The following is a 20,289-nucleotide window of genomic DNA, read 5'->3' as shown; positions in this document are numbered from 1 at the left end:
TGATTTACTCAGGGTCACACACCTAGTAAGTGTTTGAGGCTGGATTTGAACTCAGATCTTCCCGACTCTAGGTCACTTCTCTGCTACCTTTTTCTCTCCCAAGGGGGACCATCTAAGGTCTCCTGATCTTTTCTATTCAGATTGGAAGTATGTAAATACCTGAGCCGCTATACAGTGTTGGCAAAGCACGACAGAGGCGTGGAGTCTGGTAGCCTTGCTTCCCTGGGCCTGGTGCAGTTAACTGTGGGCCGCAGGGTAAAATAGATCCATAATTTGACCTCTTGTGTTTTTGGTAAGAATTTACTTATAGGGAGTTGATTCCTTGCCCTTCTTTCTATTATAGCTGTTTTGATGACTTTCTTTGGTGTATTACTCATTGTTTGATCATAGTTGGGGGAAGTGGGGAGACTGGGCTTTACTTACCATCTCCTGTTTAACCACCTTGCGAGAAGTCCCCCGTAGATGAAATCTTAAATGGGAAAGTCAATACTTTCAAATTAGAAATCAAAGAAATGAAGGTGTAAGCATCCAGTAAAGCCATTCTGTCATTTCTTTCTTCTTCCAGAAACTCGACCTATTGCATGAAGGTGTCCATGTCCTTGACAGTGGCAGAGAATGAATCTGGACTGTGCTACAATAGCCAAATCCGCTATTCGGAAAAATCAGAAGTCACAAAAAGAAAGGAGATTGTCTGCCCAGACATGGACGATTATAAAACTGCAGAGCAGGAACCAGATGTTGTATGGTACAAGGTAATCCAGTGGGGCCAGAGCTTTTGGGGGGAGGGGAGGGGAGGCTCAGAAGGGAAGGGGAAGGTTTGTTGTTGTTTTTGCTAATGTTATTTTAAAATTTTTGCATGCTCCTAGAAATCAATGTTGACTGCCCATCCCATTGGTGGGTACCAAAGACCCCCTTTCCTACCTACTAAATAATGATAATGGTAATCATAATAAAAACCACTGTATATGGTTTGCAAAACACTTTGTAGTTAATAGCTAATAATAGCTAATAGTTAACATCTCTATTGGAGAAAGGAAATAGTAAACCACTTCAGTATCTTTGCCAAGAAAACTCCACATCAGAGTCAGACGTGACTGAAACAACAGAACAATCACATTTATATAGTGCTTACTATGTGCCAAGGGCTGTGCTAAGTGCTTTACATTTCTTATCTCATTTGATTATTCCCATTTCACAGATGAGGAATTTGATGCAAATAGAGGTTAAGTGACTTAACCAGGGTCACACAGCAAGTAAGGGACTGAAGCTGGATTTGAACTCAGGTCTTCCTGACTCCAGACCTGGCGCTCTATCCAGTATATCTCCTAGTTGCCCTATATATTCTGTTTGTGTGTTTTAGTCTTTTCAGTAGTGCATAACTCTCCATGACCCCATTTGGCCTTTTCTTGGCAAAGATAATGGAATGTTTTGCCCTTTTAGAGTCTTTTGCTTATTTTACGGATACAGAACTGAGGCAAACGGAGTTAAGTGACTTTCCCAGAATTAGAGGCTGGATTTGAGCTTAGGAAGATGTCTTTTTTGATTCCAAGCCCAGTGCTTTATCCACTATACCACCTAACTGCCCTATATATTACATATATAATATATATATATATATATAACGTGTGTGTGTGTGCATGTGTGTATGTGTGTGTGTGTGTGTATTTTTTGATCCTTACAACAATCCTATGAGCTTAGTAAAACGTTGTATCCCCATTTTACAAAGAGGAGACTGAGGCTAAGGGAGATTAAGTGACTTGCTCAGTGTCAGGTAAGTGTCTGAGATAGGATTTGTACTCAAGGTCCTCCTGACTCCAAGTCCAATACTCTATCCCTCTAACTATCCAACAGTAGACAATTCCCAAACCTGGCAGAATGAATGGGCAGAAAAACACTGCTTTGGACAAGACACAAGAACCAAAAACCTGTGTGGATCCAGGTATGGTGCCGGTGTTCACACTGCTGAGGCCCACTTAGGAGTTTTTTGTAGACTGCTCTGGGAGAACCACTACCCAAAAGCCTGGAGGGAGAGAACCATGAATCTAGAGAATGGAGGCCTACTCATACTCCCTTATTGATGGGATAGCTCAAGTGGGTAACTAGGAAGACCTAACCTAGGCACCCGTTTTGAAGAGACTTTGGAGTTCCATTTGCAGGGGCTATGAGTGATGGCAAAGTCAAAGACATCTTAATCCAAGTGGATTTTTCACAGGGCCCTGGAGACTCTAACTTCCTTTGGGCTTCAGACTTCCAATTTCCAAAGTTGGCATGGTCAAACTCCTGTCGGATACGAGGCATCCTAGGGGCAGTTGGAATCATTGATGGATGGATGGATTCCTGGAGGTTTGTTCAGAGGCAAGACATAGGACACCCCTGTGAATAATTTTTTGAATTTGAAAGAAGGAAAATAGACATCTTGGAAGTTCCTCAAGACAGAGAACATAGAGAGAAACTACCATCCATTGTGATTTAATCCAATAGTCCTGTCTGAAATGCTACCAGCTAAGGGGGAATCAGGAAAGGCATTGTGTAGAAGGTGGCCCCTGAACTTATCCTTGAAAGAAGCTAAGAATTCTAAGCCACAGAGAGGTGAGGAGGTACTCCCTGCTTTCCAGGCAGGGGAAACAGCCTATGCAAATGCATGGAGGAGGGAGATGGAATTTTGAGTCCAAAGGACAGCCAGTGATCTTTTGGCTAGAATACAGTTCACAAGGGGCCACTAGATTGTAGTGGATAGAGCTCCCTTGCCTGGTTTCAGGATGACCTGAGTTCAAATCCAACCTCAGACACTTACTAGCTGTGTGACCCTGGGCAAGTCACTGAACCCTGTGTGGCTCAGTTTCCTCATCTATAAAATGAGCCGGAGAAGGAAATAGCAAACCACTCCTGTATCTTTGGCAAGAAAACCTTAAATGGGGTCATGAAGAGTTGGACATGCCTGAAATGACTAACAGCAGAGTTCACAAAACTCAGTAGTATGAAATAAAATTTTTAAGAAATATCAGAAGCAGATTTTGGAGAACCTTCACAATCAGCCTGAGGAGTTCTTTTGTTCTAGAGGAAAATGAAAGTCACTAGGGGCTTTTGAGCAAGGGCTTGACATGGTCAGACCTGTGCCTTAGGAAGATTATTTTCACAGTTGTGTAGCTGATGAGTTAAAGAGATTAGAAACTAGAAGCAAGGAGTCCAGTTAGGAAACAATTACAGTAATCCAATTAACAGGCTATTAGGGTCTGAACTAGGGTGCTGGTTACATGAGAGGAAGAAAGGAGAGAGATGTTAGGGAGGTAGAATTCACGGGAATTTGTAACGGATTAATTATGAGGAGAGCCATGTCCATCGGGGACAATGTTGGTCCCCCCAACAGAAAAAGGAAAGTCTGGAAGAGGGGTCATTTAGAGGGGAAACTACTGAGTGGTTTTGGACAAGGTGAATTTTTGAAATGCCTAAGGGACAGTCAGGTCTGGAATTCGGGAGAGAAAATGGGTCTGGCTGTATAGATTTGTGAGTTGTCTGTATAAAAATAATTGATCCCAGGGGAGCTGATGAAATCATCAAAAGAAAAGAGAAGAGGGTCCAGGATGCGGTCTTAGGGCAGAGGTGTCAAACACATAAGGCCTGCCACACTCCCCAGTGGACCAGAACCAAATTAAACCATAATTGGGAAATATTTAGCAAAATAAATAAAAATACAATAAAATAAGGATAACATTATATTTTCAAAGTAAGTCACTTTGTGATGCACAGGGATCCTTATTTATGGATTTGTGGCCCCCATTTGTATTTGAGTTTGCTATCTTTGCCTTAGAGGACACCTGGGATTATGGGATGGGGTAATTGACTTGTAAGTGACATCAGCTACTATCTAGTCAAACCTCTTTGTTTTTACAAGGGAGGAAATTGAGGCCCAGGAAGATGATAAAATCTACCTGTGACCACAATAGATTCATAGAATTACAGCTGGAAGGGGCCAAGGAAACTTGTTGGTCTTTAAATGTTAAATGACTTGGTGAAAGTCACATAATAATTAACTTCAGTCAGTCTTCTTAAATTAGTAAACTGACTTAGTCAAACCCAAGACCCCTGACTCCATATCTGGTCCTCTTTCTATTGTACTTTACTCCTTCATTTGGCCCATGGGGGCCTTCTCCAGTCATCTTGATCTACATCTGGCTACTGGACCCAGATGGCTCTGGAGGAGAAAGTGAGGCTGGTCACCTTGCACAGCCCTTCCTCACTTAAATCTAATTCACTTGTGAGCTATGACACCAGCTTCTTGACATCATGGTCCTCTTTGAGAACAAAGGGCAAATGATAGCAGCTGGTGCTTGATAAATGCCTCTTGATTAAATGGTTGATTGACATTAGGAATGAACATCCTTACTCCTTGCTGGCCCAGTTTCCTATCCAAGGCACTGTTGTAGGACTATTCAAGTCACCTGAGGTTATCACCCATCCCCTGTTGTTTCAGGTTCCACACCAGGCAAGGACTATGGTTTCATTGTGTCTTATATCACAGGTGCCCTGGAGCCTGCCCATCATCACTAATGTAGGTGGGGAAGGGCAGCAGTCTGAACCATCTGTGCAAGACCATAGACAAGGACATGTTGAGTTCCTCTAGTTTTCTCGGTGGCTGCTTAAAGGTTGCTGTGAATGAGATCTACTGTTGTGAGTGCAGGTGTCAATGATAGGATAGGAAGCCGTCCTAGCCTAGTTAAGCCTGCTGACTGCTGCTTACTGCTGCTGACTGCTGATTATTCACACAGACACAAACGATGCTAGCAGAAGGACTACTCCAAGCCTTGCTAAGGATTAGGAAGACTAGAGCAAGGAACCAGAGACCCTCTGGGCAAAGGTAGTATTTTCATCTCTGCTGTCAATCCAAGGTAAAGGATTCAAAAGAAAGAATAAGATTTCATAAATGAAAAATCTGGTTAAGTCGATGGTATCTGAAAAAAGGATTTGGATTTCTGGTCCTCTGCTTAAAATATAGGAATAATAGGCTGTTGGCCACGAATGGATTATACCTCCTCGGAGATTGTATTTGCCATGTATCTTGTAAATCTAATCAAAAAGGCTTTGATTTGAAAAGGAAGGGAAAAGAAGAAAACCACTTATGTGTATCCCCCAACCTAGATATCAGAGAGGATAGCTACATTGAAAAGTTGAGACACCCAGAAGTTCATAAGAGACAAGATTCAAGAATGAAACCAGTAATAAAATCTAAAGTCATAGATGCTCATACAGTGATGCATAAAGAATGAGTAACAGGCAAATATGAGTAACAAGAGATACTCACATAAGAGCACAAAATTGACCCAACAGGTGTCATGGAGGCTTGATGTGACGGGACCCGGAGTTTTGACTTTGGAACGGAATACATTATTCAAAGGAATTAGGATGTGATGTCACAGCAGTAAGGGGGAAGGGGAGGTGTTTTATTGTTAAGAAACTGATGCTGAGAAAAGTTAAGTTTTTTGTCCAGGGTCGAACAGCTAGAAAGTGTCTGTGACAGGATTCAAACTCAGGCCTTGTTGTCCAAGTCCAGCACTCTACCCATTGTGCTGGATAGCTGCCTCTGTCTTTGAAAATAATAGAAAATGAGAGATATCACAGGAGTAGCGGAGGGCAAATATCCCAATTTTCATTTTAAAAAATGGAGGAACATGGAGGCTTCAAACTGAAAGCTAGTGAACTTGGTTTCAATTTCTAGGAAAATTCTAAAATGTATGATTAAAGGTCTGATTAGGGAATATTTAGAATGGGAAGCAGTGATTGCAAAGAACCAGTCAATCAGTCCACAAGCATTTCTTAAATGTCAGGCACTGTGCCAAGCTCTGGAGATATAAAGAAGGGCAAAAGACAGTTCTTGTCCTCAGGGAGCTCACAGTCTAGTGGAACAGGCAACATGAAAACAACTATTTACAAACTAGATATATACTGGATAAAGTGGGGATAATCTGAGAGAGAAGGTGCTAAGATTAAGGATTATTGGGAAAAGCTTCTTGTAGACAGTGAAACTTTAGCTGAGACTTGAGGAAAGTCAGGAAATCCAGAAGATGGAGATGAGGAGGGAAGGAGTTCCAGGAATTAGGGACAGTAAGTGAAAATGCTTGGAAGGGAATCAGGACATGGTCATGTTCAAAGAACAATAGAGAGACCAGTGTCACTAGAACATAGAGTATGTGAGAGTTAAGTATAAGAAGACTGGAAAGGTAGGAAGGGACCAGGTTGGGGAGGGCTTTACAAGCCAGAGGATTTTATATATGATCCTGGAAGTGATAAGGAACTACTGGAGTTTATTGAGGGGAGGAGACAGTGTGGGGATGGGAATAGTGTGACATGGTCAGAGCTAGGCTTTAGGAAGGTCAGGTATGTGAAGGGCTATCATGTGGAAAAGTGATTGGCTACTTATTCTCTTTGGCTCCAGAAAGCAGACCTATGAGCAATGGATTTAATGTGCTGATGGAAAAGAAAACTTCCTAACAATTAAGACTATCTCAAAATGTAATGAGCTTCCCATGGGTGTGGTACTGTGTTTCTCTTTCCTACATGGCTTCTGGCAGATACTGAAGGCTTTTCCCTGGAGTTACTCTAGAGTCATGGTTCATCAGCACAGTAAATGCCCAAAAGGCTGAACTTAATTACATAGGGTGGGAATTCTTTAGGTGGGAAGATTTGCCAGCCTAAATAACCATTGTGTGTATGCACAGGATTGTGGGAGTTAGGTCTAGAAATCTCTTGGTTATTTTGCCTAAAATTTAGAGAAGTTTGGTGACTTGTTCAAGGTCAAGAGAGTTAGTAGCAGAGCTGGGTTTCAGTCCTTTTGAGTTCCCATGGCAGTGACCTTACCACCTCCCCTCTCTGCACCAGAATAGATTCCTTCATGGAAAATTGATCCTATTCTTGAATAACTAACTTCTTGTGTCTCAAAGGTGTTCAAATGAATTGGCATGAAAAATGATAAGAACAATTATGAGGAATGGCCCCTACTTGACTCTTTTCTATTACCTATTCACAGAAAAAGCTGCAAGCCAGGTCCCTAGCAAGAGGTGAAAGATGAAAGTGGAAGTATAGAATACTAGAAGTCAAGAAGGACATTTGAGACCATCTCATCCAACTCCTTGAGGCATTTTCTATGGGTAGAAAATTGTGGGACGCTGAAGTGAAGGGACCTGTCCAAGGTCACACAGCAGGTTCCTAGTAAGGCATGGTCTAGGGACGCCTGACTTTCTCTCTGTCCTATCTTCTTTTATGCTCCAGAGAGTGGCGGTCTGCCCAGGTTGATGGTAGTGATATTAGAAGAGGAAAGCATTCCATGATGACAAGTGAAATAATTGTGCATTAGGCACAAGAAGTGAGGAAGGCTTCAGAGGAAATGCAAGAGTAAATGCAAACTCAGGCTGATCCGTCTGCTTTCCTGTTGGCCAGGGAGCTGTTAGCAAAGTGTCAGGGCCATATGACTCTGGTAAAGAAGTCATCTGGTATCCAAGGTACAGTTCAGAAATTCCTGTCACCCTACCATATGTTGCCAATGAGTGTACTACTTTCTCCCTTGTCTCAATGTGCTTTTTTACCAATTAATTTCTGTATTGGGTGGCTCACAGTCTGCTCTATCCAGTAGTACACCATTCCATTTGGAAAAAGGAGTCATAGTGGATATGGCTAGAGTCATAAAACTCAATAGAGGGGGAAAAGTCATATAAGTGAAAGCTAATATTCCAGGTAAATTTGATATTTGCACAGAAAACGTTCCTTTTTTTTGCTTCTCCTCATCTTGACTTTTTTAAAAAGGAAAACGTGGTGTGGTGGGACCTTACAGCACCACAGGCCACACAAAGTGGCAATGCTCTCATAGCAAAGCATGGCCACTATTAGACTTACGAAGCTGGAGTCAGCAATTTTGAGAGACATTGTAGTAGATAGAGCACATCGAAAAAGCAATAGCCATGAAGCCAAATTGCTCAGTCTGGGTTCGAATTCCACCTGTGTGTCACTTACTGTCTCTAGGAGCTTAGATAAGTCTCTTCATCTCTCTGAGCCTGTCTCCTCATCTGAAAAATGGGTACATCAGTTCCTACCCTATTTACTTCCTAGGGTGGTCACCAGGAAAAGTTGCTAACTAAATATTATACAGTTGCTAACTGTGGTTGTTACCCTAAAATAGAAACTGAACCTCATTTGGGACCCTCTTTTAAGTCACTTGAAAGTTTCTAACCTTGGGTTTCATTTTCTTGGCAGGAAAATGAGCTGCCTAGCTTTGGTGTGGGCAGAACAGTGGAGTTAGTGGGCCTCAGCTCCAGAACTCATTCAGTCACTTAGTAGTTTCCCTAACCTTTAGCTACTCATTTCTTTCTTCATATCTAAGGGATAATAAAAGCCCCCACCTGATAAAATGGGGTTAAATGAGGTCATTTGTCATCTTCATTACTTAACCTTTAAAGCCTTGCATTACTATCCTATTTGCTTTTTCTTTACTTATGTATTTGCCTTAATCTCTGTACTAGACTTTTACATCTCTGATTATGCCTCATTCTTAACCATTCACTTTATTCTCTCAGTTTACCCTTCTGTAAAACGGGGGTGATAATATTATTTTTGTTGTTGTTGTTCAGTGTCCAACACCAAGAACCATAAGCTGTCAGTATTGCCCACGAGGTTTTCTTGGCAAAGATACTGCCAAGTATGCCATTTCCTTCTCCATTGAATGAAGACAAACAGAGATTGTGTCTTGCCCAGAATCATACAGCTAGTAAGTGTTTGAGGCTAGATTTGAACTCAGGTCTTCCTGACTCTAGGCCCAATGTTCTATCCATTGAGCCACCTAGATGCTTTACCTCTCAGGATGGTCAGAAAGATCAAATTAAATCCTATGTGCAATACTTTGCAAACTTTAATGTGCTATGGAAATATTAGCTATTATCATTAGCTACTTTTTTATATATCTGTATCCTCTTCAATGCCCAACACATGGTTCTGTACATAGTAGGTGCATCATAAATGTGGATGGTATTTACATTTCAATCAGTCTCAAGCATGGGGCCTGTTACTTGAGAGTGTTTTTTCCATGGATACAGTTAAGCTTCAGTCTGAGGGCTTACTAAGGAGCTGATTAAAAAGGAGACATCACAACTTCCACCCACCATTGGATCTGCTGTACCCCCAAAACAGCTGGACATATCAGGGCATCCTAATATCCTGGGTTATGATGGGACTGCTAAGCTGAACTCTTCAGGTCACAAGGAATTTTCCTCTACAGAGAGATCTATTTTCTGGGGTTTACCAGTACATAAAACATATGAGAATTTGGAATCCTTAATAATCCTAAGCCTATTAAATGCCCAATTACTAGTAGATGAGTACTTTTCCTCAGCTCATTGGAGCATGCCTGAGCCTGAGTCTTCCAGGTTCCTAGCAGAGACAGAAGGACAGAGAGAAAAAGAACATGAAAAGAGCCAGGCCCAGTCTCTGATTTACTTCTCAACCCTGGGGAAAAGAGGCAGAAAGTGACGATCAACAGAATTCTATGTTTTTCTACACAACTAAAATGAGGGAGGCACAGGGAAGAAAGTTATACAGGATGTCCCTAAAGTCTTTGGGCAATTTTGAGCCCTAATCACTTAAGAAGTATAAATGCTAGTGGTGAGATCTAAAAAATCCCATCATTTGACAGTTTAATTATTTAAATTTATTTTGTACTTATTTAGTTTTATAAGTATTGAATTTTTTTCTTTTAATTTTATAAAGATAATAGGATACCTTGTCATTATTCATTGCATGTGTGACTGTTTCTGGACGAAAATTTCTCAGACTGGTGGGTCAGTAGAGGGGGGTCTCTTTGGCCCACCTCAGGGGCTAGATCTACCTCTGTTAGACTTTTTCTTGTATGATCATGTCAAAACTGTCATGTACACATCAAAACCTTGTTTTTTAGTTTATCTCAAGGGTAGGATTACAGATACAATCCATTCAATCACTGAACAACAGTTGAGAGTTTTTAAAAGGCTCAAAAACTTACTAGAGTAATATACAGTTATCCCTTCCATATCGTGGCTTTCCCATTGTAGTTTTAAAATATTGTGAGTTGGTGTAAGAAATGAAATGGGAACTTTTGGAGACTTTTGCTGATGCCACAGACGACACATAAAGGCCAGCAGGTGACACAGGAAATGTTTAGAAACCCAGAAAAGCATAAAATATATCTATAATATTGTATAATATCAACATATTTTATGTTTTAATACAGTAAGTATATACAATTTCTTTTTAAAAGTTAAATAAGTAAAACACTTAAGTTTGTGAGAATGCAAAAAATAATTAGACTTTTCTGTGGTACAAAAGGAGAGCCAAAAAATTTACATAGATTTTCCAGATCATGGGGGCACTATGTCTCTAATGCTGTGATGTGGGAGGGATAACTGTTTGGTACAAGTTGATGGTCAAATTAAATTTTAACAAGAAATATTTAATAACCTTCCAAATGTTTTTTGTAAGTTTGTAGCATTTCTACTTTTGAAATTATTACAGATTCAAACATCTCTTCTAATACTAACCTCTCATGCTCATTTTCAGAAAGAAAAACATATTGTTCAACAAAAAAGATCAGTTCACCAAAGCAAATTTCTGGTCTTGTGAGGAAAGTTTAAAGGACTTGGCATTATTAATTCTAAAACAAAGAGACTCCATTTGAACTTTGCTAATTAATATTCCTGGATCTGAAGGAATTAGCATGCTTTAGATTGAGAATGGGTGGTCTGTCTGGAAGGACTGAAAAAGAGCATTGCCTACAGTCTATCATAAGGTGTCCTCAGCTAGCCATTTTCCATGGTAATGTCATGTTTAACACCTGATACCTTCTCTTTGTTTCAATGGGGAGGGGTCAGTAAGAGAAGACGTACTTCCCCTACTTATCTCAAGCTGGTGGAGATGGTTCCCAGATTTGTCAGGGACAGAGGGGGCAGTGTTTAATCAAGAATATGCCAGGCCTCCCCAAGGAACCAGAGATGTGGTGTCCACCAAGTCGCGTGTATTAGATTGAGAATTCATAGAGTTTCAGAACTAGAGGGGAATCTCACTCGACATTTAGTTTTGGCCCCTCCACAACACACTTGACAAATGGCCATCCATCCTTTACTTGAAGAGCTCCAATGAGACATAATTGGCTGCCCACCTAAGGTAGCCAATTCTGCTTTTGTAGACTCTGATTGGTAGGAAGATTTTCCTTATGTCAACCTTAGATCTTCCTTGAAAAATAATTTACAATAGTTGATGTGTATGATAAAATTATCAGGGAATTGAACAATTGCAAAAGCTTTACATAGGAAGAAGTTTAACTAGGGATCTCCTAATCCAAACAGAATAGTCATTAAATTTACTAGAAATGGCTCCCATTTTCTCACCTCCTATTCATCTCTGGAAGCCTTTGCAATCCAATCTGGCTTCTAGCTCTACCGCTCGGTTCAAGATGCTCTCCTGAAGGTTATCAGTCTTTTCTTAACTTTGAAATCCAATGGCCATTTCTAAGTGATCATCCTACTTGACCTCTCTGTGGGTTTGACACCCCTCCTCCTGGATAATCTTTCATACTTTTCCTTATATGATGCTGTTTTCATTTATTTTTCTTCCTATCTGCCTTACTTGTGATTTCTTATTATCCTATGATGAATTATCACCATGGTTAAAAAAATATTGTAAAGCCTTTTAAGGTTTTGAAATCATTCAACAATCATTTATTAAGCACTTAGTGTATACTTGCCCCCAGCGAAAACAAAAACAAAGGCTGAAATAATCCCCACTCCCGAGGAGTTTCTATTCTAAGGTAGACAACAGGTACATGCACGAATATAGGCAGAATAAACACAGTATTGATTGGGAGGGATAGCACTAGCTATGGGGTTAATTGGGAGAGACTTCATTTAGCAGGTGACCCTTGAGCTAGTCTTGAAAAAAGAGGGGGACTCTGCAATAGAAGTGAGGTGGCGCAGAGACCAAGATGCCATGTATAAGTAACTTAGAAAAGCAGAATGTAGAGGTTGGTTGAGACCAGCTTGTGAAGTATATTCAAAGCTAAATAGGGCATTTATATTTGATCCAAGAGGCAATAGGGAGCCACTGGAGTTGATTGAGTAGGGGAGTGACACAAAATCAGCATCATACCATACCATCACCCCCACTACACTCAGACAAAGAAATGTAATTGAGGAAATAGATTGACATATTGGCCATATTAGCATATGTATCACCCCTTGTCTATAGTCTACCACCTTTCTGATACTCTCTTCCTCTCTTTCACCCTCCTCCACCTAAATAAAAATATTCTTGTGTCCTAAGTCCAAACATTATGAGGCCCATAATCTCTCCAGGACTAAACAGAAAAATTAATTCTACCTAAAGTATCGATGGTTGATAATGTCTTATTTTAGCAAAAACTGTCAATGCTTTAATCCAAAGTCCCTAATCATATGTGAACAATGAGCCCTCTACTTATGGCCAGTCCAGATCTATAGCATCTAGTAGGTATGAGCAGTGATCTCCAGAGACACAAATAATTAGCAACTTAACAATGGACTGGACCAATATTCAGTCTGGTTCCAACCTCCATGAGTCACAGCTGTTCTAGAATATGGAAAGCATCTCTAGCAGTGAGGCATGGCCTGTCCGCTATCATCAAGGTACTAAACTGGTTTCATGAAGAGTAGGAAAAGAAGAGGATGTCATGGCCATCCATGGAGGGACATGGTAATAGGTATAACTGTGAACAATGAGACAGACTAAAATCCTGGAGGGACACCTGGATCAAAGCACAAATTCTAACCAAGTGGATTCATTACATAGTAGGGTGTGGAATGGAGGCAGATGAACAGAGCTGCCAGGTAGGCAGTATTCATTCCTGGGCTGGTTCTGGCCAAAAAAGAAAGCTTATACATGGCAACTTGCACCTTGGGGAGAGGCTGTCTCTCAGGGAGATCTCTGGACTAGAAGGCAGATCATGGGGCTCCTTGGTTCTGCCACTAAATAACTGCGTTATCTTAGTCATTTGACTGAAAACTATGCCTTAGTTTCCTCATTGATAAAATTGGGACAATAATATAATCTCTTCTTAGTTCATGAAGTTATTGGAAGGAATTAATTAAGATAATAGAGGCTTATAGTATAATAATAATCATGAGGAACAACCTGAAATAGAGGACAGAGAACCAGCCTTGATGCCAGAAAGACTTGAACTCAGGTCCTGCCTCTGGTGCATACTGATTGTGTGACACTCATCAGCTTGTTAAACCTTTTGGTGCTCCAGGGAAATCTCTTGATTTCAGAAAAGGGGCCTGGCTGCATTGTTTTGGCAGAGGCAATAAGGGTTAAATGATTTGGGTCACACAGCTAGTAAGTGTCTGAGGCCAGATTTGAACTCCAGTCCTCCTGCCTCCAGGTCCCATGCTCTTTCCACTCTACTACCTAGCTGCTGCCTGCCTGCATTGTTATGTGAAGTTTTCTCATCTGAAATTCTCTATGTTAGTAAAATAACAGATCAGTCACTATTCATACTCATAATGATAGAATTTTCAAAAAGCAGGAAAAAAACTTAGATGTAATTGAATCCAACTTTCTGCAACCCCACCAATAAATAGTAAGCCCGTCTATTCCCAAAGAATTCTAATGACAAGGAATTGGCTATTGCAAGAGGCAAGCAATTCCCTTGTTGGATAGCTCTGCCTCTCTCTAACTCCCAACCAATACTACTAGCTTTGCTGCTGATTTTGTTTGCCCAGTACAAGATTCCCCTCCTCCCCCCCCTTTTTTTTTTTAGCAGAACAACTCTTCAGATATCTGATAACAGTGATCAGATTCCTCAATTTCCTGTCTCCCCCCCCCCCCACACACACACACATACGTGGGTGTCTCCAGAATTTCTTCTGGTCTAAACATTCCTTGTTCAAAATCTCTCATTTTCCTGTTCACCCTGCTGTGGACACTCTCCAGAACATGTCCACATCCTCCCTGAAACATGGAACCTAGAGCAAAAAAAAAATAATCCTGATGTGGGTTTCCTGGGCAGTGTTAAGTGACTTGATGGGACAGACCAAAGAGACCAAGGGAGATGAAAGAGAACAGAAGGAGAGATTCCCAGTTTGTTTGAATTTGCTCCACCTCCAAACCCCTGGCCCGTTTTAAAGCACAGAAGCTTGGTTTTCATTTTCCTCCCTGCCCCTAAATGCCCAAGGGGACTATATTTTGGTTTAATGACCATCAGATTGTTTCTTTGGAAATCTGAGCTGATCAGGGTCAGGAGCCAGGAGTGAGCATATTTGTGGATTGTTATTATATAGTGACTTTGCCAGCCAGATGGGGTATATGTGTGTGTGTCTGTGTCTTTGTGACTGTCTATCTGTCTCTCGCTCCCTCTCCTCCCTCCTCAGCGACCATATACAAGGTTTAGCTCACTGCAAGTCTTCTAAAGATGACAAGTCCCCCAAGACACATGGTGCCTACTATAATTTCAGACAAACTCTTCTCTGTTTTCCTAAACGTAACTTCCAGCCCTGCCACCACCACCTTGGGCAGGGAAGGGGTTACATCTAGAGTTACTAGGTGGTATTACTTTTATTTACTCTCCAACATTATAGGCTGGTTGTTGGCCTGGACATAAAGGTAGCATCACTCTTAAATATTATACTCATAAACTGAAGTACCATTTTCGTTGTCAAAACCCTCTCTGATGTAAAAGCACAAATTGTCCTGCAGTGAGAGAAGACATCAGTATGGTTCCTCAGTCTCGTAGGTCACATCAGCATCTACACACTCAGAGCTTAGACCTTGGAAGAGATACCACTGGGACCTAGACCTGTGTTTTCAACTGTAGAAAGGACACCCAGGGGAGAAAATTCCTTCTACCAGTGCAAGTCAGCACCTTCTCTTCAACTTCTGATCTCAGAGAATTGTTCAGGGTTACATAGCCAATATGTTTCATAGATGGGACTTGAGCCCAACGTTTTCTAGCTTCAAGGCCGACTCTCTAGCCGCTATACCATGCAACTTTTGGTACTATTTCATTGCTTGGCAAGGTAGATGGGCAGTAAGGTACATGGCATGAGAGGGCAGGGAGAAAGTGAACACTACCCCTGTTCAAGAACTTATCTCCAAGGCCTTTTCCTTATGCTGCAACAACTAGTTACTTTGTCTTAGGGATTCCTTTTCTCTGTCTGCTTTCATTTGACATTCCTTGACTATGATGGAGGGTGCCTCAATGGTACTTGGTTAGTAATGGTCCAGAAGCCATGTGAATAGTATACAACTGTAGATGCATTATGGGTAGCCTCCAGAGGGAGGATGGGCAAAGTTTTAAGAACTCAGGTCACTGAGCCAAACATCCAGGCCTAGCAGACTGATCCCTCACTTTAAATCTACCATAATGGCTCCCTATACACTCAAAAAATTGAGTGTTACCATAGCCTGGTAACAAGATTCCCTCAGCTTCCCAGAGCTACTGGCCACTGAAAGATATGACACCAAAAGCTTGGTCCCCTTCCACTCATGTTACTGCCCTCCAGTGTCTTTTTGCTTTCATGATATCACTGTGTCCTTTCTTTACCCAGCTGACTCTCGAGAAAAGAAATCTATGAGAGTCTCTGAGAGTGATTTTAGGGCCTTTTTGAAATAGGACTTTTGGCAATGGCCTCCCTTGCAGAGGTGTTGGGATGGACCATGAATCAATGATTGCAGAGTACTTTGCCAATTTCAACGTCTATCTGAATGTTTAATGATGACTGTGCCTCCCCCAACATCAACTCCATGGCTAAGTGAACACCCTTTGCAGTCTCGTAGGAAGCAACGTTGCCAGACCAAAAGTACTGGGACGTTCTGGTCATGAATATTCAGCTGCTCATTATGCAATACCTCTCTTTCCTGGCCTTCCCCTTACTGTTTGTTTATGCAGCCTGCCTTCCAAAAGACTCTTGCTCTTGGGGTAAGGTCTTCAGAACGTATTTTATCTTTGACATGGAAATTATCCAACTCATGTACAATACCCGCTGGTTTATTATACTGTCTAGTTGTCTTTGATGCGTATTTTGAACGCCCCCCCCCCCCAAAATAACCAAAAAACAAAGAAAACTGTCAAATGGCTGATGTTGGACTTGGCGACCTGAATCTCTTCTTACTGGCAACTGTTTTCCCTGCAGGAATGCAAACCCAAAATGTGGAGGAGCGTAATTATACAGAAAGGTAATGCTCTTCTCATCCAGGAGGTTCAAGAGGAAGATGGAGGAAATTACACTTGCGAACTCAAGTACGAAGGAAAACTGATCCGGCGCACGACAGAACTTAAAGTCACAGGTAGGAATAGTCTTCTGCCAAATTATAGCCAAAGAGATTTTCAGGAACATTTGTTCTGGGAGGGAAGGATCAACTTTGCTGTGGAGTAGGAATTTCAGCTGTGAATCAAGTCGGTAAGAAACTCACAATTACTACGTTGCCCCAAGGAAAGACAAAGTATAGAATGTGAGCAATTCATATAGAAGACAAAAACATCTGCTATTAATGGTTCTCTACCTTTATTTTTGGCAATTCAAGTTACTCAACCATATCCCTGGTCCTTCCCAATGATCTAAAGAGCTGTGGTAAAATGCAGGGAAGTTCCCCAATAGGTCAGGCACTCAAATTGAGGTAGAGCTAAATGCTAGACAGTGGTGGCTGTGTGCAGCCCATCCATAAAATGAGCCCCTATAAGTGCGGGAGGTTGGCCCTGAGTAAATGCCTCTCCATTTTGCTCCCAAAGAAATGTGAACTAATTCTTCACTGTAAAGGTACAGAACTTATGCATAGATGTATGTGTATTGTGTGTCAAATCTGAACCACAACTATTCTTCAGATTCACCAGTGTAGCATTCATATGCTCTGGGGGTCATTTTTCCAGCTCACATTCACAATGATGAGTTGGGTCCCTGGAGTGAGTCTGACTACATCCTTTCCTCAGGCTTCTGGGGGGCATGACTCTTGAATTGTGGTATCTCTGTAATGCTGCCAACTCAAGTCACCATTCAGGTGGGTTCTCCCCAACATCAATCACAGATTCAGTTGATGTCCTCAAATTTTTTAGCCAATTGACATCGATTAGTTTTCACAAACATAGATGTACTGAGAAGATACAGTTAAAATATAAGTATGAATGTTTTCACCTATACCTTATACTCACTCAATCCCAAGGGAGAGTAGGCTCAAAATTAAAGCATTGGTCCCATGAAGTTCACTTTCATATTTAGCATAGCTAATGGACAGAGGCCCTTCTTTGCTTGTAGGACCTAGCATCTTGGTAGTAAGGTCAATTCACTGCTGACATAGGTCTCGATTGCCCTTCAGGTCTATGCAGGTAAACCAGGCTTGACTGGCCACAAAGTCTGCCCTCAACTCTAACTCCTGTCCCCTGTTGACTCTCCTTTTTGAGGTTCACATGGTCCCAGCCTAGTCTGCTCTACTTCCACCATTATTGCACATAGGGAGGAAAGACAGACATGTTAAGCAACGTCTTTGTCCTTGACCATTGTCCTTAGGGCTTCATATCAACTTAGATAGGGAAAAGAGTCCACTTCCACTCTTTATCTTTTCTCCCTGGGAGGCTTATGGCATTCCCTGCTTCCTTAGTCAAACAAATGCAGCCAGGCATGAAAGAGATTTAAATTGCCCCCACTGGGAAACTTTTATATGCATTCTCAATTCTCGCTCAGAAGCCAATCCAAGAGGTCCTTTCTTCACATAGTAAGCAGAGGAAATAGTCGTTGACTGCCTGCACATGTTCTCAAATCTACATGGACATTACATCAGGCAGAGTCCATAAGGGCTTGGCTCTTACTCTGTTATACCAGTACATTTCAGAACTGGTTGTGTTAGGTGGTTTATGCTCAATGTCCAGGTAAGGATTTTAGCAGTTTCATAATTACCATCTAGTTCTGATATTATCCACTTTCTGTGATTAGCAATAGGAATAGACATTTCGCCATATCGTTCTGTTTCTAAGCTGATTCGAACTCACAAAGATGCGTCTTCCTCTCTCTAAGCCCAGCACTCTATCTACTGCAGCACCACTTGGCTGCCCTAGATAACCCTTACCAATATACAAGTTTTAAAAACCCAATTCAGAATACTTATTAAGGGAATTCCTTACTGGGATGAAAAAGATCTGCTGTTTGATAAAAATCTATTTTTCTCAACGGGAATCAGATCTCTCATTCATGCTAGAGCAATTGAATATAGATGATTACCCATTGTCATTGGGTGCCCATGGATTGTTCCATAGTATTCTTTTGCTTGGGCCACAGTAGCCCAAATTTCATCATATGCATTTCCTTTTGAGAACCATTTCCTTCAGTTGGTAATGTATTCTTTGACCTGAATACTGAGTTGAACCTAAATCAATTCAATGGAAAGCATTGATTACACTGTTCCCTAACTGGAGGTACCCTGACAACTGATTTATCTCATTAGTTTCCCATTTAGATACTAGGAAAGCAATGTTAGTTCAACTTATTTCTTACATAGTTGAGAGTAGGTTCGGTGTGTGATTTTAATTCACCTGTCCTGCCATTGAGCGATGTTTTCTGCTTGTCTGAGCTGGTTAACTTGGTTGATTAGAGGGTGTTGATAATGAAGTCAGTGGCATGGATTTGATTCCCCTCATGAACCTGTTAGCTTTACACAGGGAAAATCACGTTTCATGGCCAGAGACTAACACTGAATAGGAGCCATCCATCTTGCATGTGTATACAGTGATGACAAGGGGAACCAAGTGAGAAGGTAGAAAGATTCACTGGAAAGCCATCTAAACTCCTGGAAATGCCGTTCATAGTATGTATTCTGCCCTCAGTGATTCAGAACTTATTTGGCATATAAAATAGAGTATTCTGTTACCCTGTGTTTGTTTAAAGAACTCAAAAGTCAGTATTGATTAACATGAATAATGAATCCCATGACGATTGTGTTATGTAGATCTCCATTGGGTTGTAACCATTTGCCATATTTTATGTAGTTATAGCTTCAATGAACATGAATTTAAGAACATATGATCCCTCATAGAATTTATTATTTGCTCTATTTGGAATCTAGCTGCTTACACTTTATTTTTAAATGGTTTAGCTTTCTTTTATTTTACAGTGATGACTAGGAAACAAAGAGTTGAAGCTCTGAAAGTACGTTTCTGTAAATTGGTAGCCTAAGTTGGATGGTACCGTGCGTGCTCAGCTTTTTGCATGTAGCTTTCCATAATGATAATAATGAGATAGACACTCTTTTTAAAAATTGTTTTATTAGTTTTCAGTTTTCTACAATTATTTCCATATATCTTAGACTTTTCCCCCTCTCTCCTTCCTTCCCCTCTTCCTCCCAATTCCCTCCCAAAGACAGTATGCAGTCTTATATAGGTTCTACACATACATTCTTATTAAATGTATTTGCACCTTAGTCATGTTGCATAGAAGAATTAGAATGAATGGGAGAAGCCATGAAATAAAACAAAACATAATACAAAAGAAAATGGTCTCCTTCGCTGTGCAATCCAACTCCATAGTTCTTTCTCTGGATGTGTAAGGTGTTTTGCCTCAACGGTTCATTAGGTACTTTTTAGGTCCTTGCATTGCTGTGAAGGACTAAGTCTACTAGAAAAATTCTTCACACACTGTGGTTGTTTCTGTGTACACAATTCTCCTGGTTCTGCTCCTTTCAATCAGCACCACTTCATGTAAGTCCTTCCAGGCCTCTCTGAAGTCTTCCTGTTTCTTATAGCACAGTAGTATTCTTTACATTCATATACCACAACTTGTTCAGCTGCTCCCCAATTGATGGGCATCCCCTTGATTTCCAGTTCTTGGATACCACAAAGAGAGCTGCTATAAATATTTTTTGTACATGTGGGACCCTTTCCCATTTTATAATCTCTTTAGGATACAGTTCTAGAAGCAATATTGCTGGGTATGCACATTTTTGTAGCCCTTTGGGCATAGTTGAAAATTGCTTACCAGAATGGCTGGATCAGCTCACAGCTCCACCAACAATGAATTAGTGTTGCAACTTTCCCACATCTTCTCCAACATTTATCATCTTCCTGTTCTGTCATGTTAGCCAATCTGATAGGTGTGATGTGGTACCTCAGAGTTGTTTTGATTTGCATCTCTCTAATTAATAGGGAATTAGAGCATTTTTTCATGTGACTATAGATAGCTTTAATTTCTTCCTCTGAAAACTGTCTGTTCATATCCTTTGACCATTTATCACTTGGGGAATGACTTGTATTCTTGTACATTTGAC

The 20,289-nt window shown here is 40.9% G+C and overlaps 1 protein-coding gene across 1 annotated transcript in view; it reads left to right on the top strand.

Moving 5' to 3' along the window:
- IL1RAPL2 (interleukin 1 receptor accessory protein like 2) overlaps nt 1–20,289 on the top strand; it is a 954,343-nt gene that overhangs the window by 534,030 nt on the left and 400,024 nt on the right. The window contains exons 4-5 of the mRNA XM_072626056.1: nt 566–752; nt 16,176–16,329. Coding sequence (XP_072482157.1) covers nt 566–752; nt 16,176–16,329 — 341 coding nt within the window. The remainder of the gene's footprint in view (nt 1–565; nt 753–16,175; nt 16,330–20,289) is intronic.

The sequence above is a fragment of the Notamacropus eugenii genome, chromosome X (genome assembly GCF_028372415.1).
Source record: "Notamacropus eugenii isolate mMacEug1 chromosome X, mMacEug1.pri_v2, whole genome shotgun sequence".
NCBI classification, from domain to species: Eukaryota; Metazoa; Chordata; class Mammalia; order Diprotodontia; family Macropodidae; genus Notamacropus; species Notamacropus eugenii.
This window is presented reverse-complemented; position numbering and strand designations above follow the sequence as displayed.